Below are 13,463 nucleotides of genomic sequence, written 5' to 3'. Positions count from 1 at the left end.
CGCTACCAGCGTAACGAATTGTATAAAATAAGTTGGGGTATGGGGATATACTTTCAAGTACTAATGAGTACTCGTTATGTGTGCACCAGAGGTATTCCTCACTTCAGAACCTAAGCAGAGACGTGACCTTGTAAATTTGATATTATTTTTTATCGGAAGGGGTGAAATTGAATGGTGTATAATAATTGCATGTGTACAGTGAATATTGAACCGAAGATTATATTTCACGTGTACAAATTAAAAGGAACAATTTGTGTAGATTATTACAATTACGGGGCAGATAAGAAGAGAGTAGGAAAGGCTGACGGGAAACGACTGGTATTGTTCGGAATATAGTTATGGAGAAGAATATAGAAAACTTTCTTGAAAGAATGAAAAATAATTAAGAATTGTAAAGGGAAATTGGGTAGGGCAGATAGTTAAATTACAGCATTGTCTGAGAAGATTATTTTAAAGTAGCGATGTGACAAGATAAATATGGGAAGTGAAGGAAAAGGTTACAGTTGATGGATGATATCAAAGAGGACAGTTCTTATTTCAAAATACGTAGGAGATAGACGATAATGCATAAAGGTTTCTAGTTTTGAATTCTGTGACCTGCTAGTGGTGACAACATTAATTGATGATGAAATTATGAAGTAAAGACATATACAAACCCATTAGCATATAACTATAAATATGCAACCTTCCACTCTAGGAAATAGGCTTGATGAACGGATGGAAAATGAGGAAATTGTATAAGTAATCAAGAAAGCGTACTATGTTTGAATTTAGACAGACATTCGTAAAATAATTTCTAAATAACCAATATTCTGCATTCAGAGTCCATGTTCAAATATCAATCTATTTGCAGATATAAGGAGGAACTAATGTAGTAGAAGAATACTAATGTAACACATATGAAACATATGAATTATATTCACACTTTTGGCATTTTTATTCTGTTGATCAATTTTCAATATAAGTTATATTCATTCCAGGTAAGGTTGGAATTACTCTTGACTCAGGTTGGTACGAACCAAGGACAAATTCGACAGAAGATCTTCAAGCCGCTGATTATGCAGTTCAATTTAAGGTAAAGAAAGCCATCGACATTTATATGTTTTATATATATATATATATATATATATATATATATATATATATATATATATATATATATATATATATACACAAGATTGATTTCTTCGTTGTAGCATGTTCATGAAACGATGCTCGTGTGTAGCCAAATTATTAGTGCGTGTAGTTTTGGATTTGATTCCTAGTGATTTGTGAAGTTGACTCAACATCGTGAACCACTTGGGGAACTTCTTGAATTAAAAGACGCAGAACAATTTCGGTCCTTTAACAAGGCTAAATAATGGTACAGCGAGAATAAAATTTTACGACGACTTCAATCATCCTTTTAAACAGAAATAACAATAATAATAGTGTTTAATAATAATAATAATAATGTTTATTCTGTGCCACGAACAGCCTAACGGCAAAAATATAGATCTTTACCACACAAAAATAAACACATATTGCCAGTGGCGTATTTACGATTTTGTTTCGGGAGGGGCTTTGCTAACTTTCGGGGGGGGCTTTGCTAACTTTCGGGGGGGCTTTGCCTGGAAATGTGAAAATTCTGCAAGATATTTCATTTACTTTACTATACTAAGTAAGATTTCGTGGGGGCTTAAGCCCGGAAGCCACCCCCCTAAATACGCCACTGCATATTGCGTACAATATAACCTACCTACTGACACAATAAAAAATAATGATAAAATAAAATAGTATCGGATTAATAATTTCTTGTCAAATTAATGTCAAATATTTTTAGTCTCAAAATAGATACATCGTCAAAAATACTAAAAATTATATTTGTCAAACTACTGATAAAAATAAATTAAACTAAATTGAAAGAATTCGTCATTCTTCTTAAAATTACAGATTTTGGATTCAAAGGAACTAATATTGATTCATTTCTCGTATTATACATTGTTACAATAATAATAATAATAATAATAATAATAATAATAATAATAATAATAATAATAATAATAATAATAATAATAATAATAATAATAATAATAATAATAATAATAATAATAATAATAATGTCTTAGGACATTTTATAAGCTTAGTTGTAGTTGTCGAAATTTCTAGGAGGTGCAACGATAAAAAAAACAAACAAACATCCGAAGTTCTTGTCTTGTTATAAGGATAAAACGTTAGAATTTTTTTTTACTGTTACCTTTATTTCCTATTAGAATCTCTAAATGTTATTTTTTAAAATCATTATTACAATTATTTTCCAATCTTAAATGTTACTTGAGTAGAAATATAACGTAATTTTTGTATCATTCTATATTTTCAGAGCTCAACGATAATAATAAGAATATGATTTAATAGCTTTTTCGTCGCGGGACTATAATATAAACAAAAGTCAATTGATAGGTGCAGAATAAAGATAGTATGAGTGTAAATGAGTGTGATAAAACATTTGGAGATTATATTGCATATTAAGTTTGCTACATAACTAATTTCACAATTGTAGTACATAATTTATGTTTAAAAGATTATATTGAGCTTGGAGACAGAGGCCGATATTTACTGTATTTATACATTTTAAATCATAACACGAACATATTACAAGAATAAAAATTTCTATAATTATATTCACAGTCATCAAGAAAAAGAAAATATATTCACATTGGTCAAAATTAATACTTCACTAATTAGACTACGTGAAACAATAAAATTACATTGTATAAATTTTTAAAAACAGTAACCTTGAAAGGTATTTCACTGATCGCATACCACATAACTGAGTTATCTTTGTGAGTTATACTGCCAGTGAGATTTATTAAGCTCGTTGGTGTTCTACTCGCATGAAGTAGAGATACTGAACGGGATACCGCGGAGATTGACGTTGAATAATTGTTAGTTTAAATGAAATCGAGACAACAGATTGTCTGTGGTTTATTTTTAAAAGCACTACAATCAGTAATGAATATAGGGAGTAATCCGGAAAAGAAAATCTCCTCAGAAATTCCAAATTCCTACACAAGAGTATGTTACATTTTCTTCTTGTATTTTATAGGTCTATTGAAACACACCATATAGTTACTGACAAAATAATAACAGTTATGTGCAAAGTTTTCGACTGTCTCAATCAAGCATCTCCGTGCTCGTGGGTTTTCTCGGGGTTCTCCCGTTTCCTCCCACTTTCTTCATTCCACCATTTTCACTCATCTCTCATCGTCACCGTCTCCTTTAGCCTAACCGGCATAACCGTGGAACGTAAAACTTAAAGATTTCATTTCATTTAATTTTCAATCAAGCATCTTCATACTGTACGCAATAAATCAGAAAATCTATATAAATGCGACACAACTCTGACTGGTTGACTTATTTATCACTGTATCTTTGGAACGTTTTAATTTGACGAAACTATTCTGAAATCATAGGTTGCTCCCTAATAAAGCATTCTAAAAGCTTCAACTCATAAGAAGACTTGAAGTGAGTTTTAATCGTCGTACATAACTTTGAAACCGGCTTACGTAAAGGGGTGAAATTTAGTTATCAGAGAAAAATCTGTCGTTTGGTTAGAAGAATTCGATATGGGTAATGGCAGGGTTCATAAAGGGGACACCCATACCCAAGGGCGCCGATTTCTCTGTAAATTTGGGGGGGTGGCACTCAGATGCAGAAAGCATATATGAGGATTTTAAGGCAAATTGCATTCAAATTATGCCAAATATTGTAAATTTACCAATACAATGAGGGGCCCCACATGAGCTTTGGGGGCCCGGGCCCCTAGGATCGGCGCCCTTGCACATACTACGAATAATGTAGCTGATTCGTGTAATGATTTCCATAGTATTGGATGAATCTATTGCTTTCAGGGTGAGAAAGCAATATAGAGGAGTAGACTTTCAAAATATAATGTAGGGTGAGTTAGAAATAAACTTTAGTGAATTAAAACTTGTATTAACAAGTTTTTCTAAGCCTAAATATTGAATACTTGTCAAATATTTTCTATTAATTTTGTTCTTCATTTGATTTTTGTGAAAAAAGATCACTAGGACAGTATACAAATATATTGCACATAATCTACACAGTTTATTCGACTGTGGCCAAACTTGGCATGATGTAGACCTTGATTTTCTCAGTAAGCATGTGATAGATCTTTCTGTGCTCCGCTTGGTTCTAAAATTTTCGAAATAAATAAATATCACTGTTGACTATTTATAGCAAGAACTAGAGGAAAGTACAGGGAACAAACATGTTAAATGTTAAGAAATGCAGTGAGAACTTACAATAACGATTTGTTAAAATCAATTAAGCACAAACTTTTCTGCTCTCGAAGAACTTATTATTACTAATTATTAATTATTGTGTGAAAAACGGCCATTTCACCTAGTTGCTACCTTCTTGAAGAGTCGAAGGAGAAAACTATGAGAACTTAAGAATGATCAAACTGAAAGTTAACGTTAGTTCTACTTAAGCATTTCTTATGTAAACATCTACCTATGCTCAATATTCTTATCACAATTATAGATGCTCGAAACAACTCAAAAGCTCTTCTATCTCTGTTTCGACCAAAAATTAAACCCCTCGCTCTTTCTCCTCTGGACTCTTAGTTTGTCAACATGTTCTAACTGGAAAATAAGAGTAATGCATCTTTTATTTTACTTTAGCTTGGCTGGTTTGCTCATCCAATTTTCAGCGAGGAAGGTGACTACCCTTCAGTTATGAGAGAACTGATTGACAGATACAGCCGCGAAGAGGGAAGAAAAAGATCCAGACTCCCGACATTTACTCAAGAGGAAATTGAATATATTAGAGGTAAGAAAACATCCATCGACTTAAAATGTTTTTTGGGAAAGAAAATGAAAATGAAATCTTTAAGTTTTACGTCCCACAGTTATGCCGGTTAGGCTAAAGGAGACGGTGATGAAGAGAAATGAATGAAATGGTGGAATGAAGAAAGTGGGAGGAAACGGGAGAACTTCGAGAAAACCCACGCACACGTTGTTTGTCCACCACAAAGTTCACTTGGCGCGAGCTGGGATCGAACCAAGGACTCCATGCACCAGATGTGGACGCTCTACCACTGAGCCACCGCGGCCCCGTTTTATGGAAAGAGTTTGTATAGGTACACCATTCACGGAATAGACTTTTTGGAGTTTTCTATTATTTCATCACAACTCGGTTTAGTTTAGTTTACTTTGGTTATATTACAATAACAAAATGTTTCCAGTAATGTTTAACATTTAAATAGCTCTAAAGATTAATTCTTTCTCTGGGTGATACATTTATATTCGGCGTCAAGATGGCTCAGTGGTAGAGCGCGCTAATCTCTGGTGCGTGGGGTCCTGGGTTCGATCCAGGGTCAAGTAGGTTTGTGGTGGACAACATCATGTCTATGAGTTTTCTCGGGGTACTCCCATTTCCTCCCACTTTCTTATTCCACCAATGTTTCCATCATCATTCACTTGCTTTAATCATCATCTCCCTTAACCTAAAGGGCATATCGTGGGACGTTAAACTGAAATACTTCAAATAGTTCATTTATACTATTCTGTGGGTGATTTTCTTTCAGCATCTAAGAATTCAATAAGTATAGAAGAAATTGGGTTGATTCAATAATTTTAAAAAAAGGAAATAAAAACACTACAAGATTAATGATTATATCACCTTATGTGTGTTGAACTAATTAGGGCTAAAAACAATAATGATGTAGCGAGTAATGATCCATTAAACACAATACGCACGATATTGTTATCATTTAATTACATGATATCCGCGTATATGTTGCCTGATTTCGTCTACCATTTCTTCGATAGTAATAACTACTTCACAATTATTGTAGACATATAGAAGCAGTTTTAACTTTAGCCCGAATCACATCTTAGTTTAATTTAATTTATTACCATTTAAGCAATTAGAAACATAGCGATACTTTTTATCTTGTTTGGATTTGTGAATTAAAAGCTTAACTTTTGAGTTACAGATAGAATATGTTTGTGTGAATAGTAAATTGAAACTTTAGTAAACAAAACGTAAAATATAAAAATGGAAGTTCCATATCGAACTTCATATGCGATGGTAACTCAATAAAAAAAAAGGGATAAATCGCATTTTATTGATATACAAACCAGACAAACAGGTCCAAATATCCAGGCTCCAAATATCCAAACAGGTCCAAAATATCCAAACAGGTCCAAATATCCAAACAGGACCAGGCTCTCTTCTACATAGTTATAGTATTTTTTAAATGCACTTTTCCCATTGTTCGATAAGAGGAAAAGAAAAATATTTTTATGTAACTCCAGAAATACGACAACCTTCAACACTCCAGACCCTTCAATTTGTTTCATTAGTCAACTGTCTTGACCTTCGTGAAATTTTTCTATCCATTGACCTGCTTTCCTTTCATTCATACAGCTCCCACCAAATTATTGGACCATGTGTACAGTATTCCAGATACTGTATTCCTAGCTTCACAGCTAACATAGTACTTTTTTCATTTTTTTATTTGTTTAATTGTTTGTTGAATACAGAATTTTGTCGAGCATTGAGGAAAGGACATTTTCAAAAAGGGCGGTGACTACATAAAAGATCATTATACACAGATATGTATGTGTGATTTGCAACTCAATACAATGAATTTTGTTCTTGCTTATTGAATTGCCCTCTTAGAAAGTCAAATGATATTTATTTATTTGTTTATTTATTTATTTATTTGCTTATATTTAAACAAAAATTAAAACACTCAAGCAAATAATTTTCAGGCTTGAAAGAACGTTGTAGAAATAGAAAAGCAGAAATAAATGGACATATCTTCCTATATCAATATATATATATATTTTTTTTTCATTTTATTGTAAAGTTTGTTATCTTACTTACACGAACACTTTGCTTCTTACGCTATACTTCTTACGTTTCATATTTTCCGAATTAAACTACAATATTTAAAACTAAATTTCTTTGTAATTTTTCAGGAACATACGATTACTTCGGACTCAATCATTACACAACACAATATGCAGAAGCTGGACAAACTGGTCTTAATCCATCATGGGACAGAGATCAAACCAATATTCAGAGTTTTGACCCCTCATGGCCTGACTCTGCTGCTTCTTGGCTCAAGGTAATAATATAAAACGCAAATAAATAAAGTTGTGCCTTCAATATTTGTTTCTTGATGTATTTCAGGAAATGTGACTCTCTTTGTCGCTCAAATATCAATAAAAATAAAAGTAGATATTTATAAATTCACGGAACATATAAGATGTGCCACCATTTTTGTTCTTTCGACATTTAACTGATGAAGGGAGCTGTAGTTTCCCGAAACATACTAAGAAAAAAATATTTAAAGCAAAACAGAGGTAATTTATTTAAAGATGCTCCAGATGTACTCGTTATTACAATCTAGAAATGTTTGGCAACAATAATAATACTGAACAGTTCTCCATGGTAATTAACGTGTTATCGTGTATTCATACGTAAATACTGAAATTGACTAATGTTGAACGGTATATAGAGTGTCAGCTAAATATTTTAGCGATTAACATCTGAAATGTCTTAAAGTTGCACTGAAAAATAAGTTTTCCTTGTTTGTATTTAGTAGAAGAAAGAAGTATTTTTCCAATTGGTAATTACTGAATAGGCGTACTATATTTGCTTGAACATAAGTTATAAACTTATCACAGCATTTCTCCTGAGATTCGAGACTTTTCTCTTGGCCAACTAATAGAATTTATAAAATTAAATGTTATGTTTGTAAAGAAATATGTGAGAAGTAACCATAATTTTTATTGAATCATATTTAGCGTGTTTAATATTGGTCATATTTAAATATATTGTATCTTTATTTTGGAAAAATGTTAACATAATTCCATTGTTTCTTCTATAATATTCCTTTAAGTTAAGGACTGCATTCTCCAGCTGAATATTAACCCTTCAACGCTCTTGTATCATATTTGCGACTGTATTCTTTCTAATAATATTCAAGCCTCGCGGTTTTTACTTCGCTACAATTAATGGCGTCGGTTACTTGATACGTTCCGTTGATCTCAAGAATGTTGAAAATTTCATTCTCTAGTGAGAGAGTGGTTTCTGGAGACCTTTATGTGTGTGTTTGATGTATTATATTAACTAACACAAACGGAAAATCCATGCCTTGAAGCATAGTCACCTGGGTGGGGGACAAGGGAAAAGGGGCAGTAGCTCCCCTCTGAATTTTCGAAGTGTTCAGTTTTGGAAGTACATATCAAGACACTCTTCTTTGCTTACTCACATACAGTAAAACCTGTCAACTTGGCCACCTCTCTAAGTTGGCCACCTGCTTATCTCGGCCTGGTTCGTCTTGAATCTGCATTTTCTCATAAGACATTCGTTACTTATAACTCTTTAAGTTGTCCACCTGTCTGTCTTGGAAGTTGGCCGTATTGAAGCAATGTTTACCCTATGATGATGACAAATTTACCTGCGTATCTTGGCCACGCAAAATACCGTTTTGTTATTTTTCTTATAACAATATTCCCATATGAGAGGCAGATGTTGTGTATTTGTGACTAAGGGCAAAGAAGGATGAATTCCGACAATTTGTTCTTGAGGGTCAGTGGCCAGAAGCCTACTCTAATAAAGGGACGGTGAAGGAAAATGTGAATAAGAAACAGCATGTACAGGCAATCAGGAAATGGTTGTACATATTTTGTTTACCCTCTTTGTTTTGGTAAAACCATTAGCTATATTGGCTCCTTTCATCAGTGGGGAGCTTTAGTAATTCCAAAAAATTCTCAAGGTTAAAGCTAACCATCTCAACTGACAACTATTGGCACCTGACGGCTTGTCGAAAGGTAGCAGAGATTTTGAGATATGAATCCCCTTTAGATTTTCTCAAAGCATCTTTTGCTCCAGGGAAACACTTGTATTTATAACTCATTAACAAGAGGTAGTTAACTACAAAATTTGGATATGCATAAAGAATAAAATAAATGCGTCTAGAATGAACCACCATGAATAAAATTAATAACTGATTAGCTATTTTTCGAAAGATATCTACAGAAAATATTTGTCATTATCGAATAAAGTCATATAAACTGCATATAAGTTGTTCAATTTATAATTTTGGTTTTCTTGTTTTTCATCTAAATAACTCAGTATGCTACACTATCAATTTCAATAAACTGCGTACTTGTACATATGTTTCTATTTTATGGTTGTTTGTATTATTGTGTTTTCAATCTAAATAATTCAGTGTGCCAGATTAGTTTTCAAGAAGAGAATGATACGTATATTAAACATACTGTAGTATTTTTTTTTCTAGTAAGGGGGCCGCGGTGACTCAGTGGTGCCTGTGGGTGTAGCCGAGCGGTCTGAGGCGTTAGGCTGATGATCGCGAGGTGAAGCTCATTGGGGGTTCGAGTCCCTCTGTAATAGCAAGGGTGGAATTTTAACTGTCCCCGATGTTTCTGTGTTCGTGTCCCTGTCGTGTCTAGTAGTCCTGAAAAGTGGTTGCAGTAGAAAATAAGTCAGGAAGTTAAACAAAAAGGTGGTAGAGCGTTCACCTCTGATGCTTGGGGTCCCGGGTTCGATTCCAGACCCCGCCAAGTGAACTTTGTGGTGGACAAACACCGTGTGCGTGGGTTTTCTCGGGGTTCTCCCGTTTCCTCCCACTTTGTTCATTGCACCATTTCATTCATTACTCATCATCACCGTCTCCTTTAGCCTAACCGGCATAACTGTGGGACGTAAAGCTCAGATTTCATTTCATTTTTTCTCGTATTGTATATTATGATTACTCTATAAACATTATTTAAAAGTAGCTGTTGTGCCATTGCTTATTAACATTTTACAATCAAGTAATACTAGAAATCCCATTCTAAAAATACACCAATCATATTTATTTTCTGTAAGTCGACCGCCTGTCTAAGTTGGTCACTTTTCAATGGAACCTATGGTGGCCAACATAGACAGGTTTCACTGGACTATAGTACTTAATATCTTTACATTAAATATTATACTGTAGTACTATAGTTTATTAACTGTAGTTAATAAGAATATATGCGTAAATAATTGCTGTTTTATATTATTTATTATGCGTACGCACGCATCGAAGTGTGTTCGATCTTTTGTCCCCCCTTGGAAAAAACTTTCGGGCGCCCCTGCATTGAAGGTTTAATTACTACCATAACCACAAAAATATTGCTTTGTTTACTATTCTGTGTTGTTTTATTTGCTTTGCTAGTTTAACGAAACACATGCATCAATCTAAAATAAAATAACATAAACGTATACATAAATACAACGAAGAATATCTATGATTCATGTTCATAGCTTCCTTCTCATATCGGTATATTGTTTTTAAAGTAGATGCAGCAACGGAGCCCCAACACATTACTAATAGATTTGACCTTTCATTTATTTAAGATCAAGATACAGTCTTCATAAAAGTTTATACTGAAAACATTAACAAAAGGCAATGGGAAAGATATTTTGAGAGGGACCTGCACACAGCCTAGACCAGTGCTATTCAACCGGGGGTATGCGAAGATGTTTCTGGGGATACATAATCCTAAAATAAGCATATTTCCAATGTTTATTGAATTATCAAAGTTGGAAACTTTTCTTCTTTCCAAAGGTTTCTCTGCTTAACATCAATAAAAATGAACAGCACAGAAATTGTTTGAATCCAGAATCAACTCTGATTCTCGCACTCTGGAAGATTCGATCAAGAATCGAAGAGTTGGCGTCCCGGAAACAAGTTAGTTCTAAAGTTACTTTTGGTTGTTGAATTTTTAACATTGTCCTCAGTGTGCGAATTATCAGGGAGGATGAAGGGAAAATCCCTCCCCCAGTAGCACTGGATGTCTCCCATATGTTTTGAAATTTCCCATGTTAATTTTTATGTGCACTTTATCCCCCTGTAAATAGTCTCGCTAGGTGTATGCGAGAAAAAAAAGGTTGAATAGCACTGGCCTAGACAGACCATCCCAGCACTCACGTGGTATTAAAAAAAAAAAAAAGATAGGTCGGTGGCGAGCGAACTCGTGACCTCCAGATTGCATCAAACATTATCCTGGCGAGGAAACACATTTCCTGGATTTGTAGGACTAGGTGAATGATAAGCTTGCAAATCCAAAATCGATAAAGATAAACGCACCTGATTGAGTGTTAAAACTAAATAAGACGAGACACACCATTTAAACTACAAGCAGAATCACTACTCATAAATTAGCCACAAAGGAAATGCAAGTCGTAAGCGCCAACGTGCAGGAAACATTAAAAGTGAGACGCTAGTTTCTCAAATATAAATATTTTCAATGTTCCATGAATAGTAACGATTTTTCTTTTCAATTTAGCTAAGAAAAATATTTTGTAGAAATACAAATAGAAAAATGACAGTATAGGAGAGATCTATGTCTATAAAAGTTTCTGTGCCTATGATTTACGTATTGGGGCGTTTACACTTAGTCGATTTGCGTTCGATTCAGTTGAATTGACGTCACTTTCAACTTAATCGACCGTGTAAACGGGAATTCAACTTAATCGCTTGTTGATCGAAAGCGACTAATCGACTGGCAATTGAATTGAAAGACGTTCTATTTTCTGTGGTTGAAATAATTGAACACATCCATCGATCTGATTCGGCCTAGTTGCTTCGATTTACTGGCAAATGCAGCGAGTCGATTTAGTCGTGCGACTAAATCGACCAAGTGTAAACGCCCCTTATAAGCTAAACAACCTTTAACTTTGGGCTCAACTCTGTTTGGAGGCCTCCAAAAAAAATTGAAGAAAAACTGGATGTAAATTTCCAAAATATAAGATAAAATACAAATAAAATAAAACGACATACAACAAGAGTGTTGTGTTCAGTAGGTTCCTATAATGTAAGCAATGGAGTCCTTCTTGCTATCTTTCTCCTTAACATATCACTAATTTGCTCAGGGTCCCTACGTACTACATATCTATTAGGTCCATAAATTTCCATATATATCATAGCATATTCAGTATATTCAACACGAAAAAACAGTAACAGTTTGTAATTGACAAAGTAGGTGGAACATATAAAGAGCCCCATTACCTTAGTTTAGGGCCTCACCAAACCCAAATCCGTGTCTACCTATGATGCTGGTAGAACTAATAATATAGCAAAACTCACCCTTAAACCATATCATAAAACTGAAATTTCAAGAAGAAGAAATTAGTTTTATTAATAGATTCTGTTTTACACATTTTAACCTAAAAACATCATCCCATCGTCAAAAAAGATCTGATTTAGCAGATAAAGGAATATTTTCTCACTGCATTCGTTGTTTTCTGTAAGTCAAAGTAACATTTACTACTCTACTAAGTTTGCTTTATAGGTTTTTAAATTAAATATTTATACGTAAACTGTTTCCTTAAATGTTGTTCTCCTTTTACAGGTCGTTCCTTGGGGATTCCGTAAGATTGTCAATTGGGTAAAGAACGAATTCAATAACCCACCACTTTTTATTACTGAGAATGGTTATTCTGACAGAGGTGAACTTAATGATACAAATCGTGTTAATTATTACAGAGTAAGTTAATTTTTTTCTAAAAAAAAAAGTGCAATTTTTTAAAGATATATTCTCCATTTTCTATCAAAGGGGTTTATTCACAGTTCCATTGCCAAGAGCTCCAGAAGGTAAACGTTGACCAATAGGGTTTAGGTGTAGCAGAAAGTACTCATCAAGCCCTATTTAGAGGTGCTGTTATTTTTGCCCTAAACCCTCAGGATGTTGGTCCAAAAGGATAGTAGGTAACGGGATCATTAGTGATTTAGAGAAACTGAGAGGTTTTACGAATGAAATCAATATATGAACAAGTTCAGTATGCAACGGCATTTAGCATATGTGAGAAGCATCCATAGAGGATAGCGCTAAGCTGAAGTATCGGCATACCTGATGAGTCGAAGATTGTTTTAAAACTAGATATCTTGAAAGAAAACAAGGGTAGACAAAAGAAAATGTATATCTATTATAGAACCTTTTAAAAGCTTGCATATGCTATGTAATTTTGTTTCAAGGAAACTTCAGGAACAGGATGAAACTAGTGAGAGATCGTTCTTCAGTAGTGGTTCCATTTTGACTAATTGGGAAGTTGCCTAATTAGAAAGCAGTTTGTTTACATTTGTTTGCATAGATTAGTATAGATTCAAGTTTCTTTAAAGAATCCACTAATCAAGTCTTCGTTTGATAACTTTCTAATTGGGAAACTTCCCAATTAGTCAAAATGGAACCACTACTGAAGAACGATCTCTCACTAGTTTCATCCTGTTCCTGAAGTTTCCTTGAAACAAAATTACATGTCATATGCAAGCTCTTAAAAGGTTCTATTATAGATATACATTTTCTTTCGTCTACCCTTGTTTTCTTTCGAGATATCTAGTTTTGAACAAATCTTCGACCCCATCACCTATGCCGATATCTCAGCTTAAAACTACC

The 13,463-nt window shown here is 33.8% G+C and overlaps 1 protein-coding gene across 1 annotated transcript in view; it reads left to right on the top strand.

Annotated features, from left to right (window-relative positions):
• LOC145664144 (myrosinase 1-like) overlaps window positions 1–13,463 on the top strand; it is a 38,609-nt gene that overhangs the window by 17,778 nt on the left and 7,368 nt on the right. The window contains exons 6-9 of the mRNA XM_081730544.1: window positions 981–1,075; window positions 4,686–4,833; window positions 6,993–7,141; window positions 12,423–12,557. Coding sequence (XP_081586670.1) covers window positions 981–1,075; window positions 4,686–4,833; window positions 6,993–7,141; window positions 12,423–12,557 — 527 coding nt within the window. The remainder of the gene's footprint in view (window positions 1–980; window positions 1,076–4,685; window positions 4,834–6,992; window positions 7,142–12,422; window positions 12,558–13,463) is intronic.

The sequence above is a fragment of the Thermobia domestica genome, chromosome 11 (genome assembly GCF_964235325.1).
Source record: "Thermobia domestica chromosome 11, izTheDome1.hap1.1, whole genome shotgun sequence".
Lineage (NCBI taxonomy): Eukaryota > Metazoa > Arthropoda > Insecta > Zygentoma > Lepismatidae > Thermobia > Thermobia domestica.
The sequence above is the reverse complement of the archived record's forward strand: the minus strand, read 5'-3'. Positions and strand labels throughout refer to the sequence as shown.